Below are 23419 nucleotides of genomic sequence, written 5' to 3'. Positions count from 1 at the left end.
ATGTTGGACCACTCTTCCTTTGCAAACTGCTCCAGGTCTCTATTATTGGAAGGCGCCTTTTCCCAACAGCAATTTTAAGATCTCTCCACAGGTGATCAATGGTATTTAGATCTGGACTCATTGCTGCCACTTCAGAACTCTCCAGTGCTTTGTTACCTTCCATTTCTGGGGGCTTTTTGACGTATGTTTGGGGTCATTGTCCTGCTGGAAGACCCAAGATCTCGGACGCAAACCCAGCTTTTTGACACTGGGCTGTACAGTGCGACCCAATATCCGTTAGTAATCCTCAGATTTCATGATGTCTTGTACACATTCAAGGCCCCCAGGGCCAGAGGCAGCAAAACAACACAAAAACATCATTGACCTCCACCATATTTCACTGTAGGTACTGTGTTCTTTTCCTTGTAGGCCTCATTCCGTTTTCGGTAAACAGTAGAATGATGTGCTTTACCAAAAAGCTCTATCTTGGTCTCATCTGTCCACAAGACATTTTCCCAGAAGGATTTTGGCTTACTCAAGTTCATTTTGCCAAAATGTAGTTTTGCTTTTTATGTCTCTGTGTCAGCAGTGGGGTCCTCCTGGGTCTCCTGCCATAGCGTTTCATTTCATTTCAATGTCGACAGATAGTCCGCGCTGACTCTGATGCTCCCTGAGCCTGCAGGACAGCTTGAATATCTTTGGAACTTGTTTGGGGCTGCTTATCCACCATCTGCACTATCCTGCATTGACACCTTTCATCAATTTTTTTCTTCCGTCCACGCCCAGGGAGATTAGCTACAGTGCCATGGGTTGCAAACTTCTTGATAATGTTGCGCACTGTGGACAAAGGCAAATCTAGATCTCTGGAGATGGACTTGTAACCTTGAGATTGTTGATATTTTTCCACAACTTTGGTTCTCAAGTCCTCAGACAGTTCTCTTCCCCTCTTTCTGTTGTCCATGCTTAGTGTGCCACACACAGACACACAATGCAAAGACTAAGTGAACTTCTCTCCTTTTTATCTGCTTTCAGGTGTGATTTTTATATTGCCCACACCTGTTACTTGCCCCAGGTGAGTATAAAGGAGCATCACATGCTTGAAACAATCTTATTTTTCCACAATTTTGAAAGGCTGCCAATAATTTTGTCCAGACCATTTTTGGAGTTTGGTGACATTATGTCCAATTTGATTTTTTTCCTCCCTTTTTTGGTTTAGTTCCAATAGACACAAAGGGAATAAACATGTGTATAGCAAAACATGTGTTACTGCAATCCTTTTCTGTGAGAAATACTATATTTTCTTGAAAAATTTCAGGGGTGCCAACATTTCCGGCCATGACTGTACCTCCAGCAGAAGGCAAAATGTGAATTGTTTTACCTCTCATATTACTTTATGTTTTCCCTTCTACTCAGGCAAAATGTTTTAACCCATTAAAGCTCATGAAAATATTAAAGCACATCACAGACCTTAAAGGGTGCCGGGCGTATGCATGCTTGACCCTACAGTGGGTGTTTCTGGGAGGTTTGTGGGCCATTTCTGTTTATATTATTGGCAGGGCTAAGATATCTCCTATTCATGGGAATTCAAATGTTGGGAATTATGTGAATTGTGCTAAAACTATTGCTTTAGATCACCATATAGACTATATATACCGGTACGCGTTGCGTTAGAGATGGTAACATACCAATATTGCTCAATTGACATAACGTTTTTCACTCTTTTTCATTATTTTTGGACATGAAAAATAGAAAGAAAAACCCATAAAAAAACAGAAATCTTTTCTAAAACATGTTCTATTTTGTTCCAGAATTTTTAAGAGCAACTCCAGTCATAATTGATATTAACATAAATAGTGCAGTAAAACGCTATGTTAAATGGTAAAGTCATTTAAAAGATAGATTTTGCTAAATATATATTTTTTGTTTTGAAAAATTCTATATGTCTCTTCCAATATTCCTTACGATGGACCGAAGATTTTCTTTTTCTTCCTGGGCGCAATGGTGCCCCCTGCTGAGTTGTATGAGCTGCCAAGATGAGCGGAGGCAAGGGAAGTGGCGTCTGCTCTAAGCAGATTTCTGGTTTCAAAAAGTGGTTGTTACTTTTCAAGTCCTTTCGAGATCTGATCTACATCAGCGCAAATGACTATAATAATGCCCCCTATGGACAAGACTATATATGTGAACAGGTAGGTCACTTATGACTAGGGTTGTTCTTTAATTTAGTTCCAAGGCTGCAGTTTTGCCGCCGTATTACTCGCGGCACCGTATAACTCCCCTGAGTTCAGCAGGAAAATCTGAGAAATGGGAAAAAAATTCTACGTAAAAACGAGCTTACAGCTCTGTCTTTCCTCAAGAAACGGGAAAAGATGTGAAAAACCTGTGTAATGACCTCGAACCGGGCTTAATAATCTTTTTTTGTACAGAAATATTTGTAATACAAAACATGAATATATATTTATATACATTGATATAGATATAAAATACCTATGCTAACATTTTTGTTTCCATTTCAAAAAAATATAATGAAACTTTTTCATTCGTTATTTTGGTCATTGGGTGGAAGTTAGTTAAATGTCACTGGAATAACAAGGTGGATAGTGGTCATCCTATATAAGTTTCTCTCAACCTTTTGAATTACATTTTTTTAAAGTCCTTTTTCTTTTCTTTTTTTATAGAATTTGTTGGAGTTCCGTTCCTTCAGCAGATTTTTGCAGGTCATGTCTCGGTCTCCGTCCCTATAGAAGCAGCAACACAAAAAGTCATTTTCACCACATGTAGATGGGAAGCACTGGCTGAAAACCTCAATGTTTGTCGGCAATAAATAAGAACAAGGATACAAATATACATCAATGATATCTGGGGACTTTAAATATTCTTTAAAAAAAAATCCATTGTCCCGCTTTATCATTTTTTTCCGGCAGTTTGTGGAGCTTCACCTGTCGTGGTGGAAGGAATGACATGGGTGGTGTGTAGAGAAAAGAACTGTCTATTCTGGTAGAAGAGGCTGATCACCGACACGTGTGCATCTCTACCACTTTATGGCACTGTTTACATTTGACGAAGCAGCACCAGTGGAACTTACAACTGCACCTTTCTGTAATTTCGACTTCTTCTGTATGAAACCCTCGACCACAGCACATAAGCTCGCAACCATCGATGGCTTTGGAAGTCTTGTTGCATTGCCGGCCAGTAGTTCCTAAAACACCATTCTTTAAGTCATGGTCGCAGAAATCGGGACTGGAATCTAAATAGACCAGGTCTTCGTCCGTGTGTGGTTTAAACTGAGAATTTTTGGGAACCAAAACTTTGGTTGTTCCAATTTTTTTCTGCTCCACTTCAGTTGCTCCATCAAATTTTTCCTTCAGAACGTTTCCGACTTTGCGAAATGGAGGCATGGCTTTCCAGCAGGTCTTCACTTCACATGATCCGGAGACGCCATGACACTTGCATTCTACTCGCATGTTGTTGAGGATGGCCTATAAATAAAGTGGGAAATTTTCAGTTCATTGATTTGGCAAAAATTCATGTGTGAATGAGCAGCTAAATGATACCAACGTATAGCTGAACGGAAGTATGATTGACATGATGGAATATTGAGCAAATAACTGAAACATCATGTCAGGAACGATCATTGCAGATCATCAGGAAAAAAAGTTTTTTGCCATTGAAGACTATTGAAACCATTAGCTGAATTTTCGAAATCTCAAACATACATTTTTTTTAGGGGAACCGTAGATTCTATTACATACTTGAGCTTTACAGACTCAAGCACTTTCTATGTCTTTGTAGGTCCTCCCACTTCTTTGCTATCTTTGCCATCAGTTTTGGTGCTGATAGGCAACTGAGGGGCAAGAAAGCCATGGGGTCTTGCAACACTGCTCAGCAATGGATACCATCCCCTTGGCTATCGATGTCGTGATAAGCATATTGGGTGCCAAAAGAAATGGCCAATGCACCAATAGCTAGGAATGAAACGCACCTTGCTTCGAATGGATGATGATGGTGCAAGTTTTACATAATCACTTTGGCACCTTTTATTTTTAGGTTCATGGACTAATTTTAATGTTATCCCTGGAACATCCCCAGTGGAGGACTGTGAGCTAAGAAACACATTAATTTAGGTGCACTAGATTATTTCTGGCATTTGAAAATGTTTTAGCCACACTTTCAATAATTTTAAGAAGACGTATAGCCCCCCCCCCCCATGATTATAGTGGCGACCAGACCAAAATGTACTGCTTAGAACAAAAAAACTAAAGAAAGTACCAGTTACCTTCCGTCCTGCTTCATTATTGTGGAGATTCATTAGCGCTCTACTGGACGATGCACCTTTGCTTCTCTCTCTTACATCTACAAATGACTGGGAAAAGGCCACTCCATAAGCAATATTATCCGAACAGCCGGACCACTGGAACCCTGCAGGTTGCCAAAAAAAGAACATTTCAGGATGGCTCACTAAAAAGTTGAAATGCATTGCTGGCACGTATCTGCAAAGGATGAGCTTTAAACTCTAGAAACATTTTTTTGCTAAACTTCTCAAGACACATGTATGTACAGTATTTATAGAGAGCATGGATACAATAAAGACACACTAAACACATACTAGGGTCATTTTGATGGATAGCCCAATATAATAATCCATATATGCTTTTTGAATGCAGGAATAAACTTGCAGGGGTATAACTATCTGGAGTGCAGAGGTAGCAGGCACACTTAGGCCCTGGTGCTTAAAGTGTTATTGTCGTTAGAAACAACTTTTTTCTATTTAATACTTCCTTAAAAACTAAGCATTTTCCTAATATATGTCATTCAAAAATGTGATTGCTAAACATATGAACATTTTTATTTTTTTAAATTGCCACTAGGGGGTCTCTGTCTTTTTCATTTTGCAAACAAACCCAGAAAATTCAGCCTTTTTGGTCCTTTTTTCTTTTTTTTTTTTAAAGGACCAAAATTTCTGAGGGGAGGGGGAGGGAGGTGTAGTTATCTCCATACAGTGCCTTTAGAGCACAGACATGATCCAGACAGCCTGTAGTCTTTAAGAAGAGAAGCATTCACATGCACAGGTACAAGCAATACAAGGTGCTAAACCGGAAGTTCGTACGGATCTTTAAAACGGAGTAATTTTGTAGTGTGAAAGTGGCCTAAGAAGTCATTAGTATTATAAATAGCATATGGTTGGTGGGGCCTCAAAACTTAAAGGGGTACTCCAGCGCTAAGACATCTTATCCCCCATCCAAAAGATAGGGGATAAGATGCCTGATCGCGGGGGTCCCGCCGCTGGGGACCCCCATGATCTTGCACGCCGCACCCCGTTAGAATCAGTCCCCGGAGCGTGTTGTGACGTCACGGCTCCGCCCCCGTGTGACATCATGCTCCGCCCCTCAATGCAAGCCTATGGGAGCGGGCGTGACAGCTGTCATGCCCCCTCCCATAGGCTTGCATTGAGGGGGCGGAGCGTGACGTCACACGGGGCGAATAGCTGTCACGCCCCATCCCATAGTCTCGCATTGAGGGGGTGGAGTGTGACGTCACACGGGGGCGGAGCCATGACGTCACAATGCTCCGTCCCCGTGATCGACAGTAATCAGACCCGGAGCGAACAGCTCCGGGGACTGATTCTAATGGGGTGCGGCGTGCAAGATCATGGGGGTCCCCAGCGGCGGGACCCCCGCGATAGGGGATAAGATGTCTAAGAGCCAGAGTATCCCTTTAATAAGGGCCCAAGAACATCAGGTTACGCTGAAATCTGGAGTGGCCAGAGAAAACAGATATCGTACTGGTTAGTGGTTACACCCAGGGTCCTCTGTCCTTTCAAGGCAGTAATAGTAACCATGAATCCCTCCTAATAAGTTTAATAGGACTTCAGTTGGGTTGAAATAATTTACAAGAGTTGCTCTAGTTTTGCAAACACCACATCAGTTAATATGATAATTATCTGGGTCATTTATTTTCCTATAATTTATTAACTATATTACCCTGAGGTCAGGAAGCTGTATAATAGCATTCACATGAGCAGCTAGGTGTGAAATTAAAGAAACAGGCACCTGTATCCAGTATAAGGCTAAAGTCCAAGTTTCATACAAGTCAGTGGGTCAAATTTACTTTAAGCATGATTTATTTATTAAATGCCATATTCCAATGATTATATGGGTGGAGGTCAGAAATCCATCATGATTCAGACCCAGATAATAGTGGACATGCACGGTCATCTATCAATGGGATTTCAGAAGTCTCCAAGACACTATGGATTTGCCTGAAATGTGGCCTGGATGCACAGAAGAACTTAAAGGGGTACTCCGCCCGCAGACATCTTACCCCCTATCCCAAGGATAGGGGATAATATGTCTGATCGTGGGGGTCCCCAGCGGCGGGTCTCCCTGCTGCACCCGGCGTTCGTTTAGAGTGTCGGGTGCAGCGCCGGAGGTTTGTGACATCATGGTCATGCCCCCACAATGCAAGTCTATGGGAGGGGGCGTGACCATGGCGTCACGAGCCTCCACCCTGCATCGCCAGTCATCCGGCACGGAGCAAAGTTTGCTCCGAGCACTCGATGCCTGGGGTGCCGCAGCTGAGATCGCGGGTCCCCAGTATCCTTTAGATAGGGGATAAGATGTCTAGGGGCAGAGTAGCCCTTTAACCCTTTAACGACGCAGGACGACGCTTTAACGACGCTCATCAACGGCCAGAACCCGCGGCTAATACCACACATCGCCGATTGCGGAGATGTGTGGTATTAACCCTTTAGAAGCGGCCGTCAAAGCTGACCGCCGCTTCTAAAGCGAAAGTGAAAGTATCCCGGCTAGTCAGTCGGGCTGTTCGGGACCGCCGCGGTGAAATCGCGGTGTCCTGAACAGCTTGCAGGACACCGGGAGGGACCTTACCTGCCTCCTCGGTGTCCGATCGACGAATGACTGCTCCGTGCCTGAGATCCAGGCAGGAGCAGTCAAGCGCCGATAACACTGATCACAGGCGTGTTAATCCATGCCAGTAATCAGCATAGGAGATCAGTGTGTGCAGTGTTATAGGTCCCTATGGGACCTATAACACTGCAAAAAAAAGTTTAAAAAAAGTGTTAATAAAGGTCATTTAACCCCTTCCCTAATAAAAGTTTGAATCACCCCCCTTTTCCCATAAAAAAAAATAAAACAGAGTAAATAAATAAAAAATAAACATATGTGGTATCGCCGCGTGCGTAAATGTCCGAACTATAAAAATATATAATTAATTAAACCGCACGGTCAATGGCGTACGCGCAAAAAAATTACAAAGTCCAAAAAAGCGTATTTTGGTCACTTTTTATACCATTAAAAAATGAATAAAAAGTGATCAAAAAGTCCGATCAAAAATCGTACCGATAAAAACTTCAGATCACGGCGCAAAAAATTAGCCCTCATACCGCCCAGTACGTGGAAAAATAAAAAAGTTATAGGGGTCAGAAGATGACAATTTTAAACGTATAAATTTTCCTGCATGTAGTTATGATTTTTCCAGAAGTGCGACAAAATCAAACCTATATAAGTAGGGGATCATTTTAACCGTATGGACCTACAGAATAATGATAAGGTGTCGTTTTTACCGAAATATGAACTGCGTAGAAACGGAAGCCCCCAAAAGTTACAAAATGGCGTTTTTTCTTTGATTTTGTCGCACAATGATTTTTTTTTCCGTTTCGTCGTGAATTTTTGGGTAAAATGACTAATGTCACTGCAAAGTAGAATTGGGGACGCAAAAAATAAGCCATAATATGGATTTTTAGGTGGAAAATTGAAAGGGTTATGATTTTTAAAAGGTAAGGAGGAAAAAACGAAAGTGCAAAAACAGAAAAACCCTGAGTCCTTAAGGGGTTAAAGGGGTACTCCCATGGAAAACGTATTTATTTTTTTTTTTTAAATCAAATGGTGCCAGAAAGTTAAACAGATTTGTAAATCATTTCTATTAAAAAAATCTTAATCCTTCCAGTACTTTTTAGGGGCTGTATACTAAAGAGAAATAAAAAAAAAGAAATGCATTTCCTCTGATGTCCTGACTACAGTGCTCTCTGCTTACCTCTGCTGTCCATTTCAGGAACTGTCCAGAGCCGGAGAAAATCCCCATAGCAAACATATGCTGCTCTGGACAGTTCCTAAAATGGACAGCAGAGGTCAGCAGAGAGCACTATGGTCAGGACATCACAGGAAATGCATTTCTTTTTTGGATTTCTCTTTAGTATACAGCCCCTAAAAAGTACTGGAAGGATTAAGATTTTTTAATAGAAAGGATTTACAAATCTGTTTAACTTTCTGGCACCAGTTGATTTAAAAAAAAAAAAAAAAGTTTTCCACGGGAGTACCCCTTTAAGGTGTACCTAAGAGTTCTTTTGGCTTGCAGCAAAGAGGTCTACCCAATCAGTAATTTTGGGGGAACAGTAGCTGTGTGATTTACATCCATTGGACTTGCAAGTGCCCCAGTTTCAGTCCAGCTCAAATGTCTATGGTGATGTATTACATTTGTGTTTACCTTGAGGGCTGACCCCATGAACAGTCCTATCACAGCCACATTTTTCTAGGTCTCCACTGCTGCATGCCCGGGTCACTGCAAAGGCAACACCTGCCGAAGATATTGCATACACAAAAGCTGCTTCCCTGGTGCCTGTAATAGAAGAACAATGGTTGAATAATTAAATATCCATTTTCTCTAAAAACTCACGACTTTCATGGTGCCTAAACCATAAGTCATTGGGGCAGTCACTGGCGGGATCTCCCCTTCCCACCGACATTGATTGCTAGTTCTCTCCCAATACCCAAATGGGGATGGAACAGTAATGGCTGGAGGGAAGAAGCCAGGGAAGACCCCAATGACTTATGGCTCGGTCAACATCAAAGTGATGAAAGGTTCTCTTTAAAGGGGTATTCCGGGCAAAAACATTTTTTATCCCCTATCCAAAGGATAGGGGATAAGATGTCTGATCGCGGGGGGCCCACTGCTGAGACCCCCCACGATCTCCCTGCAGAACCCGCTTTCTATGCGGGTGCTGAATCTCCAGTTTCGGAAACTTCCGGGACTGGGGACGTGACGTCACGCCCCCTCCATTCATGTCTATGGGAGGGGGCGTGACGCCCCCTCCCATAGACATGAATGGAGGGGGCGTGGCGTGACGTCCCCAGTCCCGGAAACCCGGAGGTTTCCGAAACTGGAGATTCAGCAGGGAGATCGCGGGGGGTCTCAGCATCGGGCCCCCCGCGATCAGACATCTTATCCCCTATCCTTTGTTTTTGCCTGGAATACCCCTTTAAGGATTTAAAAAGGACCTCTAGCCATGATTTATGTAGAGCTCTTGCTTTACAGAGTTTTTTCTAGGCCCTATTTACTAGGTATTGGTGCTGTGAGTTTCGGCACCTGATATACCAATCATGACCGAGGCTGTTTGGTTGACAGCACCGGAATTCAGGAAACGGCAAATCCACAAGGAGGATGATGATGATCGCGAACATTTTTAGAAGATGCAATTTGCACAGATTCATCTGAGACGACAATTCATCAAGGATCCATTATTAGAAGAACCAAGACAGGCTATAGGTGCTACTAAAATAGGGCACTGTCACTGGGAAAAAGGTTTGACATATTGTAGAGCCATGTTAAACATTTTGATCACCTACCTGAGCAGAGAGAAGTATGCGCCAATGGCATTCTCTCACAGCTCTGTGCCACATCACCACGATGGACACCCAATGTAAGTCTATGACTGTCTCAGTCGTCTGCACATAAAGTAGAGAGGCGCTCAGCTGCATGCTTCTCTCACCCTGCTCATTCTAGAGATTGGTCGGGGTCTAAACACTAAGATACACTTCAAGGTCCCTGGTCCCAATGCAAAATTACTGTCACGTGTAATTTGCGTTCAGATGTGGCGGATTTGCAGTGTATTTTTAGGTATTTTTATTGTAGCTGAAATTTAGCGATTAGATCTATGCAGGGCTCAAGTCCTGCAGGAACGCATGGGAACAGAGATCCTGCACTTTTTCCACAGCATGACCACCGTTCCCATTAGCAGGAGTCTTGCAGGACCAGCCCTTAAAAGGGTATTCTGGTGGGAAAAAAAAATTTCCCCAGAAAGTTAAACAGATTTGTAAATTATTTCTATAAAAAAATCCTACTGATGTCAGTACTTATCAGCTGCTGAAGTTAAGTTGCGCTTTTCTGTCTGTCAACAGTGCTCTCTGCCGACACCTCTGTCTGTCTCAGGAACTGTCCAGAGCAGGAGAGGTTTGCTATGGGGAATTGCTTCTACTCTGGACAGTTCCTGAGCAGAGAGCACTGTGGTCAGACAGAAATGAACAACTCAACTTTAGCAGCTGGTAAGTACTGGGAGGATTAAGATTTTTGTAATCAAAGTAATTTAACTTTCTGGAGCCACTTGATATGAATAAAAAAAATGTTTTCACTGGAATACCCCTTTAAATGGGAATCTTGGGTTTAAGTTCCTACACTTTTTTCTCAGGACTTGACCCCTGGATCTATAGAGGAAAAATTCTGCCAAGTCTGAACTCATCTCAACACTGGTGTCATCTTATATGGCAGAGGGGCACCAGGACCCAGGAGTGACTGATACCCCTACTCCCCGTATAGCTATGCCTCAGCCTTCCGATATGTGCGGACATAGCGTGGCCTCTCGGGAGGGAAGGTTCACTTACCTGAACACTGTATCTACCCATAAACCTCACTAGCAGTCCCAACCATAATCCCAACCCCCACTGCACTCTCTGCGCTAGGAGTTTATAACCACATATCTGTGGGAGTCGTTTCCTTTACCCTGTAGAGCACTGATGAAAAGCACAGATTTCCTACCACAGAACATTACGCAACGGGACACAAGCCGATCGTTTCATCCAGTGATGGTAATAGGCCTAACTTGTAGCTTCTGGGCCCTATAATAATAATAATAACTCTTTATTTATATGGCGCACACAGATTCCACAGCGCTGTACACTCAAATTACCCTATGTGCCAATTACAGTATGTTCACACAGCGGAATGTCCGCCGGAATATTCTGCACAGACATTCCGGTGCAGCTGAGTCCCATTTATTTCGATGGGATTCTGCTCTGAAACATCTGCTGCGGGAATTCTACTGCGTGAACACTGCAGCAGAATCCCATCGAAATAAATGGGACTCAGCTGCACCGGAATGTCTGTGCAGAATATTCCGGCGGACATTCCGCTGTGTGAACATACTGTAATTGGCACATAGGGTAATTTGAGTGTACAGCGCTGTGGAATCTGTGTGCGCCATATAAATAAAGAAATCCCGATTCTGGCATCCACAAAAAAAAAAATAGACTCATCTATTCTTTTTTGCGGATTTTGTTCGAAAATGCATTGCCGTTTATGAAACGGCACATTTCTGATCAGTCCGGATTTACGCACATTTTACTCCGTGTGAACATGGCCTTATAACACTGATCCTTTGTGGGGCAGACGTTCTTTGGGGTCCACTTAGGCACCAGGGCTCCGGCACAACTGTTACCTCTGCACCCCCAAAGCTATGCCCCTGTTGATGGTGCCAGGGGATGAATCTGTCATAGAATTAAAGGGGTACTCATTCTCACATTTAGCACTTTTCTTTTCATGCTGTTGAAGTTATACCTACGTGACAAAAAGATTTAAAGGGGTACTCACTCCGGTGAAAAACTTTTTTATTTTTATTTTTTTTTAATCAACTGGTGCCAGAAAGTCAAACAGATTTGTAAATGACTTCTATTAAAAAAAAAAATCTTAATCCTTCCAGTACTTATTAGCTGCTGAATATTACAGAAGAAACTATTTCCTTTTTGGAACACAGAGCTCTCTGCTGACATCATGAACACAGTGCTCTCTGCTGACACCTGACTGTCCAGAGTAGGAGAAAATCCCCATAGAAAACATATGCTGCTCTGGACAGTTCCTAAAATGGACAGAGATGTCAGCAGAGAGCCCTGTGCTCGTGATTCAGCAGAGAGCTCTGTGTTCCAAAAAGAAAAGAATGTCCTCTGTAGTATTCAGCAGCTAATAAGCACTGGAAGGATTAAGATTTTTTTTAATAGAAGTAATTTACAAATCTGTTTCACTTTCTGGTACCAGTTGATTTAAAAAAAAATAGTTTTCCACCGGAGTACCCCTTTAAAGGGAAAAGTTGAAGTAGAGTCTATTCTTTCTTTCCCAGAGGATTACTCTCGGTGGAACCTGTGGAGAAGGGTTCTCCAAACAGTGTGTCTCCAGCTGTTGTAAACCTACAGCCAAAGGCTGTCCGGGCAATCTGGGAGTTGTAGATTTACAACAGCTGGAGACACTCTGTTTGGACAACACTGTTGTGAAGGAAAGAAGCCACAATGCCAATGAGTATAGGAAGCAGCAAAACCGACCCAGGCCTCCATTTTTCTCTCTGCTTTCCTTGGTTAAATTTTTTTAAATTATATTTTAATGATATAAAATGCCATAAAAAAAAAAAACATCAAAAAATCATCAAATGGAACGTTCCACGCTGATACACAAAGCTCTGCTCCCCTCCCCACGAAACATGGGAGCAGCTGTCCGAGTTTACGCTTGCAGCAAACTTTTCCAAATATTTATTATGTCTAGCTCCTCGAAAAGTTTTCGCTGGAAATGTGGATGTTTGCTGTTTAATCTATCAACGTGTTCTCCAGATACCACCTAGAACTTCCAGCCCCCTCTCTCGCACATTTACAGTCCGTTCCCATAATGCGCGGTGACCACTTGTGTTACCGCGACTTTGTTTGTATTCCCAGGAGGACGCCACACAAAGGAAAAGTGGGGATCAGTCAGGTTTCAGATCATTTCTAAAAATGACCTAAACGACCTGGTTGCCAGGGGCGACTCCTCCACTTTTCCATTGCATCGAATTTACTGACGCTCTCCTTTCTTACTCGTGGCAAACAAAGTCCTCGTTTCTGTGGTGTCCCGGTAGTGGTCATCAGCTCTACTAGTCATAATGGACGTCCATTCTGACAGTTCTATGCATTACACGGCTGGCCATTTCTTATCTCCAAAATATATTTGGAACACAGGGCTGAACCTAAACGGGGACTGTGAAAGGGGTACTCCCGTGGAAAACTTTTTTTTTTTTTAATCAACTGGTGCCAGAAAGCTAAACAGATTTGTAAATTACTTCTATAAAAAAATCTTAATCCTTCCAGTACCTTTTAGGGGCTGTATACTACAGAGGAAATGCTTTTCTTTTGGGATTTCTCTGATGTCACGACCACAGTGCTCTCTGCTGACCTCTGCTGTCCATTTTAGGAACTGTCCAGAGCAGGAGAAAATCCCCATAGCAAACATATGCTGCTCTGGACAGTTCCTAAAATGGACAGCAGTGGTCAGCAGAGAGCACTGTGGTCGCGACAGAAGAGAAATCCAAAAAGAAAAAGCATTTCCTCTGTAGTATACAGACCCTAAAAAATAGTGGAAGGATTAAAGGAGTACTCCGGCACGCACCTTTTTCCTTTTATCCCGTCCGGGCTGTAAAATAAAAGAAAACACACTTTCTCTTACCTGCCAACGAGCCCCCGGAGCTCCGGGACAGGTGTTTGGTCCCCGGGCTGTATTCTTCTTACTTCCTGTTAGCCCGGCACATCACACGGAGCTTCAGCCTATCACATGCCGCAGCGATGTCCCGCCTCTGCCGATGATAGGCTGAATCTCCATGTGACGTGTCGGGCTAACTGGAAGTAAGAGGAATACAGCCCGGGGACCAAACACCTGTACCGGAGCACCGGGGGCTTGTTGGCAGGTAAGAGAAAGTGTGTTTATTTTGCAGCCCGGACGGGATGAAAGGAAAAAAGTGCGCGCCGGAGTACTCCTTTAAGATTTTTTAATAGAAGTGATTTACAAATCTGTTTAACTTTCTGGCACCAGTTGATTAAAAAAAAAAAAAAAGTTTTCCACGGGAGTACCCCTTTAAAGAAACTTTTGATTTTTTTTAGAGACATATACACATGTGATGACTGATTGGTAGGTAGGTCTGACCGATCGGACTATCGCGGCCCCACAGACAGAAAGTGGTGCGGACAGCTAACCTGTTTGCATGGGCAGGCTACAATTGCTCTGTTGACCTCCATGGGTGTGCTAAGGGTCAGAATATCTTTTTGTTGTATCCTGACAAGTGGCATTCTTCAAAATCATGATGCTAATGTGGCCATAGAGAAGCTGGACCATCTACTATATACATGGAAAAAGGAATGCCAGCCACCATTATTGATTTTGTGGGGTTTATTCAGCTTCCCTGGGCTCCTGATGGGCAAAACACCCTAATTATATATGAATTTAACTTTTGCATATTCACAAATTTATTGGTATCAGATGTTGGAGCCTTGTTCAGGTTGTCACCCACCCAGCTTTTTAAAGAAACAGACAGTTCAATTTACCCTTTACATATACGTGCTTTACATTTTAGGGTAAAATATGTTTAGCTGCATGTGATATTAGTAGAGACTAGAGACGAACTTACAGTAAATTCGATTCGTCATGAACTTCTCGGCTCGGCAGTTGATGACTTTTCCTGCATAAATGAGTTCAGCTTTCCGGTGCTCCCGTGGGCTGGAAAAGGTGGATACAGTCCTAGGAGATTCTTTCCTAGGAATGTATCCACCTTTTCCAGCCCACCGGAGCACCGGAAAGCTGAACTAATTTATGCAGGAAAAGTTATCAACTGCCGAGCCGAGAAGTTCGTGACGAATCGAATTTACTGTAAGTCCACTCATCTCTAGTAGAGACTATGGGGGGTATTTATCAAAGGATTCATGTGTTTTTTTTACGGAACTTTGGAGCAATGCTTTGGCGCAGTGTCTTTTTGCGCCAAAGTTTGGCACATTTTCTCCACTGTAATTTTTACAACTTTATCAAAATCACACGGTCCTGTGTGTGATTTTAACTTTAGTCAGTAATTCATCATTTGCACCAATCGATCTTTGGCGCAATTTTGCGCCTTTTAGTTTGTTTTTTTTGGGCGCAAATCACCGCCAAGAAATTTTGCACATGGAAAACACACTAAGCAATGTCAGAAAATGTAAAGGCGTCAAAATACATTAACATTTTTTTTTTTGTGAAAGCAGCGACGCCTCCGGGGCTGCTCAATACTATCCTGTGACATAGTTGTCTCTGAGGAACCTTCACCCTCCGTTGAGCCAGTATTGGACATGGCCGCACAGGTTCAGGAAAGGTAAGCACTAAAGCAGTGGTCTCCAACCTGCGGACCTCCAGATGTTGCAAAACTACAAATCCCAGCATGCCCGGACAGCCAACGGCTGTCCGGGCATGCTGGGATTTGTAGTTTTGCAACATCTGGAGGTCCGCAGGTTGAAGACCACTGCACTAAAGTAACAAAAATAAATAAATACTCAAGTTAAAGGGGTTATCCAGGAAAAAACTTCTTTTTATATATCAACTGGCTCCAGAAAGTTAAACAGATTTGTAAATTACTTCTATTAAAAAATCTTAATCCTTTCAGTACTTATGATCTTCTGAAGTTAAGGTTGTTCTTTTCTGTCAAAGTGCTCTCTGATGACACGTGTCTCGAGAACTGCTCAGTTTAGAAGAGGTTTGCTATGGGGATTTGCTTCTAAACTGGGCGGTTCCCGAGACAGGTGTCATCAGAGAGGACTTAGACAGAAAACAACAACCTTAACTTCAGAAGCTCATAAGTACTGAAAGGATTAAGATTTTTTAATAGAAGTAATTTACAAATCTGTTTAACTTTCTGGAGCCAGTTGATATATATGAAAAAAGTTTTCTTCCTGGATAACCCCTTTAAAAATAAAATCCATTTCACATGCTATATATATATATAAATAAACGCCACAAAAGAAAATAACTCACGTCGCCTGCTGATATACTGCAGGAGGGACGCCAAAATGGCTGCTCTACAGGGTAAAATACGCGTCCTCTGCGGCGGTAAGTTCTGTGTAAAAGGCGCTGTGAACGGCTGATTTCAACATTTGAACCAAAATTACTAACAACGTGCACCAAATGATAAATTTGGTCCATGTCCACGAAAACTAAAAGTGAACAAAAAAAAGGGTAAAAAGAAACTTTCAACAGGCAAAACTGATAAATACCCCCCCCCCTCCCCCCCCCCCCCCCCCCCCCCCGTAATACAATCCGTCCAGTCACATCCAGGGTCCGTGCATTAAATAACCACATTAGCAAATATTATCCCTAATAGTTTGTCTGGGAAGGTGGAATGTTTTATCAATTTTATGGTAACTCTGAATTTAGTCTCTCACCCCTGTATCTCTCCTGTGGATACATCCTGTCAACATACGTGGGACTACCTTGGTGGTCGTAGTTGACTGGTCGCTGGTCCACACTGCAAATAATCTGGCATAGTAGAAAAAGCCTGCCAAAGACAGGCCCCAGACGGAGCTTTTGTGGGGACTGACTCCGATCCAAGTCAGTTGAGGTTAACAGCAGGCTCGTGTGGGTCGTTCTGCACTGTGGTTGCCTAAGAAGGGAAGACTTATATTCCAGTATTGCTGGCATTTCCAGTCTGGAATCTCACACACCACAAGTCTACACCCCCCCTTTTTCCCCTTTTTTAATTTTTATGTACACCCCCCCCCCCCACTCCCACCCCAAAAAAAAAAAAAAACAGTGTAAAACAATGAGGCAAGAACTGTACATCTGACTGGTGAGTATCCCAATGCAAATTGACATGTGCGTGATGCCAGCCTAGAAAGCATAGCTATCACGCCCCCTCCCGTAGGCTTGCATTGAGGGGCGGAGCGTGACATCACACGGGGGGCAGAGCGTGACGTCACACGCCGCCGGGCCGTGTGGTCGCCGGTAATCAGACCCGGAGCGAACACGCTCCGGGGACTGATTACAAACGGGGTGCCGCGTGCAAGATCCCGGAGGGTCCCCAGCGGCGGGACTCCTGTCTCTGTTTTTTGTTATTCTAGCCTATATTTATTTTTTAATCGGGAGGGGAAATCCTTTTTAAATAAGACTTTATGGGGGGGATTTATCAAAACCCGTCCAGAGGAAAAGTTGCTGAGTTGCCCATAGCAACCAATCAGATCGCTTCTTTCATTTTTCAGAGGCCTTTAGGCCTCTGAAAAATGAAAGAAGCGATCTGATTGGTTGCTGTGGGCAACTCAGCAACTTTAGGCCTCTGTAAAATGAAAGAAGGGATCTGATTGGTTGCTATGGGCCACTCAGCCACTTTAGGCCTCTGTAAAATGAAAGAAGCGATCTGATTGGTTGCTATGGGCCACTCAGCCACTTTAGGCCTCTGTAAAATGAAAGAAGGGATCTGATTGGTTGCTATGGGCAACTCAGCAACTTTAGGCTTCTGAAAAATGAAAGAAGGGATCTGATTGGTTGCTATGGGCAACTCAGCAACTTTAGGCCTCTGTAAAATGAAAGAAGGGATCTGATTGGTTGCTATGGGCAACTCAGCAACTTTAGGCCTCTGTAAAATGAAAGAAGGGATCTGATTGGTTGCTAAGGGCAACTCAGCAACTTTAGGCCTCTGAAAAATGAAAGAAGGGATCTGATTGGTTGCTATGGGCAACTCAGCAACTTTAGGCCTCTGTAAAATGAAAGAAGGGATCTGATTGGTTGCTATGGGCAACTCAGCAACTTTAGGCCTCTGTAAAATGAAAGAAGGGATCTGATTGGTTGCTAAGGGCAACTCAGCAACTTTAGGCCGCTGTAAAATGAAAGAAGGGATCTGATTGGTTGCTATGGGCAACTAGGGTTGCCACCTTTCCCTCAGAAAAATACCGGTCATGGGTGTGGCTATGTGGGGGTGGAGCTACAAAAGGGGAGGGGCCAGATTGCACAGGGGCTGAGGGATCAGGGGTTTAAGAAATGGCATGGGGGATGGGAGGGGGGTTTAAGAAATGGCATAGGGGATGGGAGGGATACAATATATATGCGGGGGGAATTTTCCTATATCGCACAAAAAAAATTACATTTAGAGAATACCTACCAAAACCCTATTTATGCCAGCGGCGGCGGTAGTGGTGGTGCGCGACAGCAACGCTGGCTCTCTCTGATGACGAGTGACGTCCCGCTGCGCAACGTCAGATAAACAGGCTAATCAGACAGTATCACACATGACAGATTTAGATGCACAGGCTCAGCAGACAGTATCCCACATAACAGGATTAGATACACAGGCTCAGCAGACAGTATCACACATGACAGATTTAGATGCACAGGCTCAGCAGATAGTATCCCACATGACAGATTTGGATATACAGGCTCAGCTCACAGTATCACACAAGACAGAATTAGATACACAGGCTCAGCAGACAGTATCGCACATGACAGGATTAGATACAGAGCGCAGCAGATAGTTTCACACATTAAAACATTAAATCAGTGTTTCCCAACCAGGGTGCATCCAGCTATTGCAAAACTACAACTCCCAGCATGCCCGGACAGCCAAAGGCTGTCTGGGCATGCTGGGAGTAATAGTTTTGCAACAGCTGGAGGCACCCTGGTTGGGAAACACTGCATTAAATACACAATTTTGCAGAGAGGTCTCACCAGTCTCTTGTCTTCACTTTCTCCTTTCCCCGGGCGGCTCCAGGTTAAGGAATGTCCGGGGTGGAGGAGGAATGGGGGGGGCAATTATTTATCCCATGGGGCCACATGAGAAACTAAAAATATTGTGGAGGGCCGGGTAGTTTTTCCCCAGATTAGGCAGCATAGTTGTCCCCCAGATTAGGAGCATAGTTGTCCCCCAGATTAGGCAGCATAGTTGTCCCCCAGATTAGGAGCATAGTTGTCCCCCAGATTAGGAGCATAGTTGTCCCCCAGATTAGGCAGCATAGTTGTCCCCCAGATTAGGAGCATAGTTGTCCCCCAGATTAGGCAGCATAGTTGTCCCCCAGATTAGGAGCATAGTTGTCCCCCAGATTAGGAGCATAGTTGTCCCCCAGATTAGGAGCATAGTTGTCCCCCAGATTAGGAGCATAGTTGTACCCCAGTTGTCCCCCAGATTAGGAGCATAGTTGTACCCCAGTTTTCCCCCAGATTAGGAGCATAGTTGTACCCCAGTTGTCCCCCAGATTAGGAGCATAGTTGTCCCCCAGTTGTCCCCCAGATTAGGCAGCATAGTTGTCCCCCAGATTAGGAGCATAGTTGTCCCCCAGATTAGGCAGCATAATTGTCCCCCAGATTAGGCAGCATAGTTGTCCCCCAAATTAGGCAGCATAGTTGTCCCCCAGATTAGGCAGCATAGTTGTCCCCCAGATTAGGCAGCATAGTTGTCCCCCAGATTAGTTAGTTTACCCCCCCCCCTACACACACACATATATACACAGACACATAGAGACACAGACACATGTATACAGACACATATACACACAGACACATATATACACACAGACACATATATACACACAGACACATATATACACAGACACATATATACACACACACATATATACACACACACATATATACACACACATATATACACACACACATATATACACACACACATATATACACACACACATATATACACAGACACATATATACACACACACATATATACACAGACACATATATACACACACAGACACATATATACACAGACACATATATACACACACACATATACACACAGACACTCACCCGCCCTGCGCACCTGAGGGAGACAGAATACACGGCCTCTCCCCTCCCTGCTCTGCCTATGGAGGGTTGTAAGACTGCACGGGGCAGAGAGAAGGCGGGGGAGGGGGAGAGAGGAGACAGGAGGTCACGCCCCCTCCCCAGCACTGTACAATCTCTTCCTGTCATCGCACGGAGCTCTCCCTGTCACAGGCTGGTGGTGTCAGACCTGGGCATTGTACGGCCGGACATGAAAGCAGTGTTCTTCTGGGGATGCTGCTCCGTCCGCCCCTGTCAGTGAATGAAAAATACCGGCCATTGCATGGCCGGTATTTTTCATCCAAACTTACCGGCACAGCCCGGAATGTAGATGAAAATACCGGCTGTGCCGGTAAAATACCGGCAGGGTGGCAACCCTATGGGCAACTCAGCAACTTTAGGCCTCTGTAAAATGAAAGAAGGGATCTGATTGGTTGCTATGGGCAACTCAGCAACTTTAGGCCTCTGTAAAATGAAAGAAGGGATCTGATTGGTTGCTATGGGCAACTCAGCAACTTTAGGCCTCTGTAAAATGAAAGAAGGGATCTGATTGGTTGCTATGGGCAACTCAGCAACTTTAGGCCTCTGTAAAATGAAAGAAGGGATCTGATTGGTTGCTATGGGCAACTCAGCAACTTTAGGCCTCTGTAAAATGAAAGAAGGGATCTGATTGGTTGCTAAGGGCAACTCAGCAACTTTAGGCCTCTGTAAAATGAAAGAAGGGATCTGATTGGTTGCTATGGGCAACTCAGCAACTTTAGGCCTCTGTAAAATGAAAGAAGGGATCTGATTGGTTGCTATGGGCAACTCAGCAACTTTAGGCCTCTGTAAAATGAAAGAAGGGATCTGATTGGTTGCTATGGGCAACTCAGCAACTTTAGGCCTCTGTAAAATGAAAGAAGGGATCTGATTGGTTGCTATGGGCAACTCAGCAACTTTAGGCCTCTGTAAAATGAAAGAAGGGATCTGATTGGTTGCTATGGGCAACTCAGCAACTTTAGGCCTCTGTAAAATGAAAGAAGGGATCTGATTGGTTGCTATGGGCAACTCAGCAACTTTAGGCCTCTGTAAAATGAAAGAAGGGATCTGATTGGTTGCTAAGGGCAACTCAGCAACTTTAGGCCTCTGTAAAATGAAAGAAGGGATCTGATTGGTTGCTATGGGCAACTCAGCAACTTTAGGCCTCTGTAAAATGAAAGAAGGGATCTGATTGGTTGCTATGGGCAACTCAGCAACTTTAGGCCTCTGTAAAATGAAAGAAGGGATCTGATTGGTTGCTATGGGCAACTCAGCAACTTTAGGCCTCTGTAAAATGAAAGAAGGGATCTGATTGGTTGCTATGGGCAACTCAGCAACTTTAGGCCTCTGTAAAATGAAAGAAGGGATCTGATTGGTTGCTATGGGCAACTCAGCAACTTTAGGCCTCTGTAAAATGAAAGAAGGGATCTGATTGGTTGCTATGGGCAACTCAGCAACTTTAGGCCTCTGTAAAATGAAAGAAGGGATCTGATTGGTTGCTATGGGCAACTCAGCAACTTTAGGCCTCTGTAAAATGAAAGAAGGGATCTGATTGGTTGCTATGGGCAACTCAGCAACTTTAGGCCTCTGTAAAATGAAAGAAGGGATCTGATTGTTTGCTATGGGCAACTCAGCAACTTTAGGCCTCTGTAAAATGAAAGAAGGGATCTGATTGGTTGCTATGGGCAACTCAGCAACTTTAGGCCTCTGTAAAATGAAAGAAGGGATCTGATTGGTTGCTATGGGCAACTCAGCAACTTTAGGCCTCTGTAAAATGAAAGAAGGGATCTGATTGGTTGCTATGGGCAACTCAGCAACTTTAGGCCTCTGTAAAATGAAAGAAGGGATCTGATTGGTTGCTATGGGCAACTCAGCAACTTTAGGCCTCTGTAAAATGAAAGAAGGGATCTGATTGGTTGCTAAGGGCAACTCAGCAACTTTAGGCCGCTGTAAAATGAAAGAAGGGATCTGATTGGTTGCTATGGGCAACTAGGGTTGCCACCTTTCCCTCAGAAAAATACCGGTCATGGGTGTGGCTATGTGGGGGTGGAGCTACAAAAGGGGAGGGGCCAGATTGCACAGGGGCTGAGGGATCAGGGGTTTAAGAAATGGCATGGGGGATGGGAGGGGGGTTTAAGAAATGGCATAGGGGATGGGAGGGATACAATATATATGCGGGGGGAATTTTCCTATATCGCACAAAAAAAATTACATTTAGAGAATACCTACAAAACCCTATTTATGCCAGCGGCGGCGGTAGTGGTGGTGCGCGACAGCAACGCTGGCTCTCTCTGATGACGAGTGACGTCCCGCTGCGCAACGTCAGATAAACAGGCTAATCAGACAGTATCACACATGACAGATTTAGATGCACAGGCTCAGCAGACAGTATCCCACATAACAGGATTAGATACACAGGCTCAGCAGACAGTATCACACATGACAGATTTAGATGCACAGGCTCAGCAGATAGTATCCCACATGACAGATTTGGATATACAGGCTCAGCTCACAGTATCACACAAGACAGAATTAGATACACAGGCTCAGCAGACAGTATCGCACATGACAGGATTAGATACAGAGCGCAGCAGATAGTTTCACACATTAAAACATTAAATCAGTGTTTCCCAACCAGGGTGCATCCAGCTATTGCAAAACTACAACTCCCAGCATGCCCGGACAGCCAAAGGCTGTCTGGGCATGCTGGGAGTAATAGTTTTGCAACAGCTGGAGGCACCCTGGTTGGGAAACACTGCATTAAATACACAATTTTGCAGAGAGGTCTCACCAGTCTCTTGTCTTCACTTTCTCCTTTCCCCGGGCGGCTCCAGGTTAAGGAATGTCCGGGGTGGAGGAGGAATGGGGGGGGCAATTATTTATCCCATGGGGCCACATGAGAAACTAAAAATATTGTGGAGGGCCGGGTAGTTTTTCCCCAGATTAGGCAGCATAGTTGTCCCCCAGATTAGGAGCATAGTTGTCCCCCAGATTAGGCAGCATAGTTGTCCCCCAGATTAGGAGCATAGTTGTCCCCCAGATTAGGAGCATAGTTGTCCCCCAGATTAGGCAGCATAGTTGTCCCCCAGATTAGGAGCATAGTTGTCCCCCAGATTAGGCAGCATAGTTGTCCCCCAGATTAGGAGCATAGTTGTCCCCCAGATTAGGAGCATAGTTGTCCCCCAGATTAGGAGCATAGTTGTCCCCCAGATTAGGAGCATAGTTGTACCCCAGTTGTCCCCCAGATTAGGAGCATAGTTGTACCCCAGTTTTCCCCCAGATTAGGAGCATAGTTGTACCCAGTTGTCCCCCAGATTAGGAGCATAGTTGTCCCCCAGTTGTCCCCCAGATTAGGCAGCATAGTTGTCCCCCAGATTAGGAGCATAGTTGTCCCCCAGATTAGGCAGCATAATTGTCCCCCAGATTAGGCAGCATAGTTGTCCCCCAAATTAGGCAGCATAGTTGTCCCCCAGATTAGGCAGCATAGTTGTCCCCCAGATTAGGCAGCATAGTTGTCCCCCAGATTAGTTAGTTTACCCCCCCCCCCCTACACACACACATATATACACAGACACATAGAGACACAGACACATATACACACAGACACATATATACACACAGACACATATATACACACAGACACATATATACACACAGACACATATATACACAGACACATATATACACACACACATATATACACACACACATATATACACACACATATATACACACACACATATATACACACACACATATATACACACACACATATATACACAGACAC

General features: G+C 44.0%; 1 protein-coding gene across 7 annotated transcripts in view; it reads right to left on the bottom strand.

The window, feature by feature from the left end:
- Positions 1-1766: 1766 nt before the first annotated feature.
- Positions 1767-23419, bottom strand: part of WNT4 (Wnt family member 4) — a 142580-nt gene continuing 120927 nt past the window's right edge. For 6 of the 7 annotated variants that reach the window (XM_056542726.1, XM_056542722.1, XM_056542728.1 and 3 more), the window contains exons 3-5: positions 8479-8610; positions 4253-4395; positions 1767-3455 (exon numbers count right to left, since the gene is read on the bottom strand). In XM_056542726.1, coding sequence (XP_056398701.1) covers positions 2988-3455; positions 4253-4395; positions 8479-8610 — 743 coding nt within the window. In that variant the 3' untranslated portion in view covers positions 1767-2987. Of the gene's footprint in view, positions 3456-4252; positions 4396-8478; positions 8611-16232; positions 16502-23419 lie in introns of those variants that run through there. The other variant, XM_056542727.1, reaches the window with a different exon arrangement.

Source organism: Hyla sarda, chromosome 10, assembly GCF_029499605.1.
Source record: "Hyla sarda isolate aHylSar1 chromosome 10, aHylSar1.hap1, whole genome shotgun sequence".
In the NCBI taxonomy this organism is placed as follows: Eukaryota; Metazoa; Chordata; class Amphibia; order Anura; family Hylidae; genus Hyla; species Hyla sarda.
Note: the sequence above shows the minus strand (reverse complement) of the source record. Positions and strands in the feature narration are given on the sequence as shown.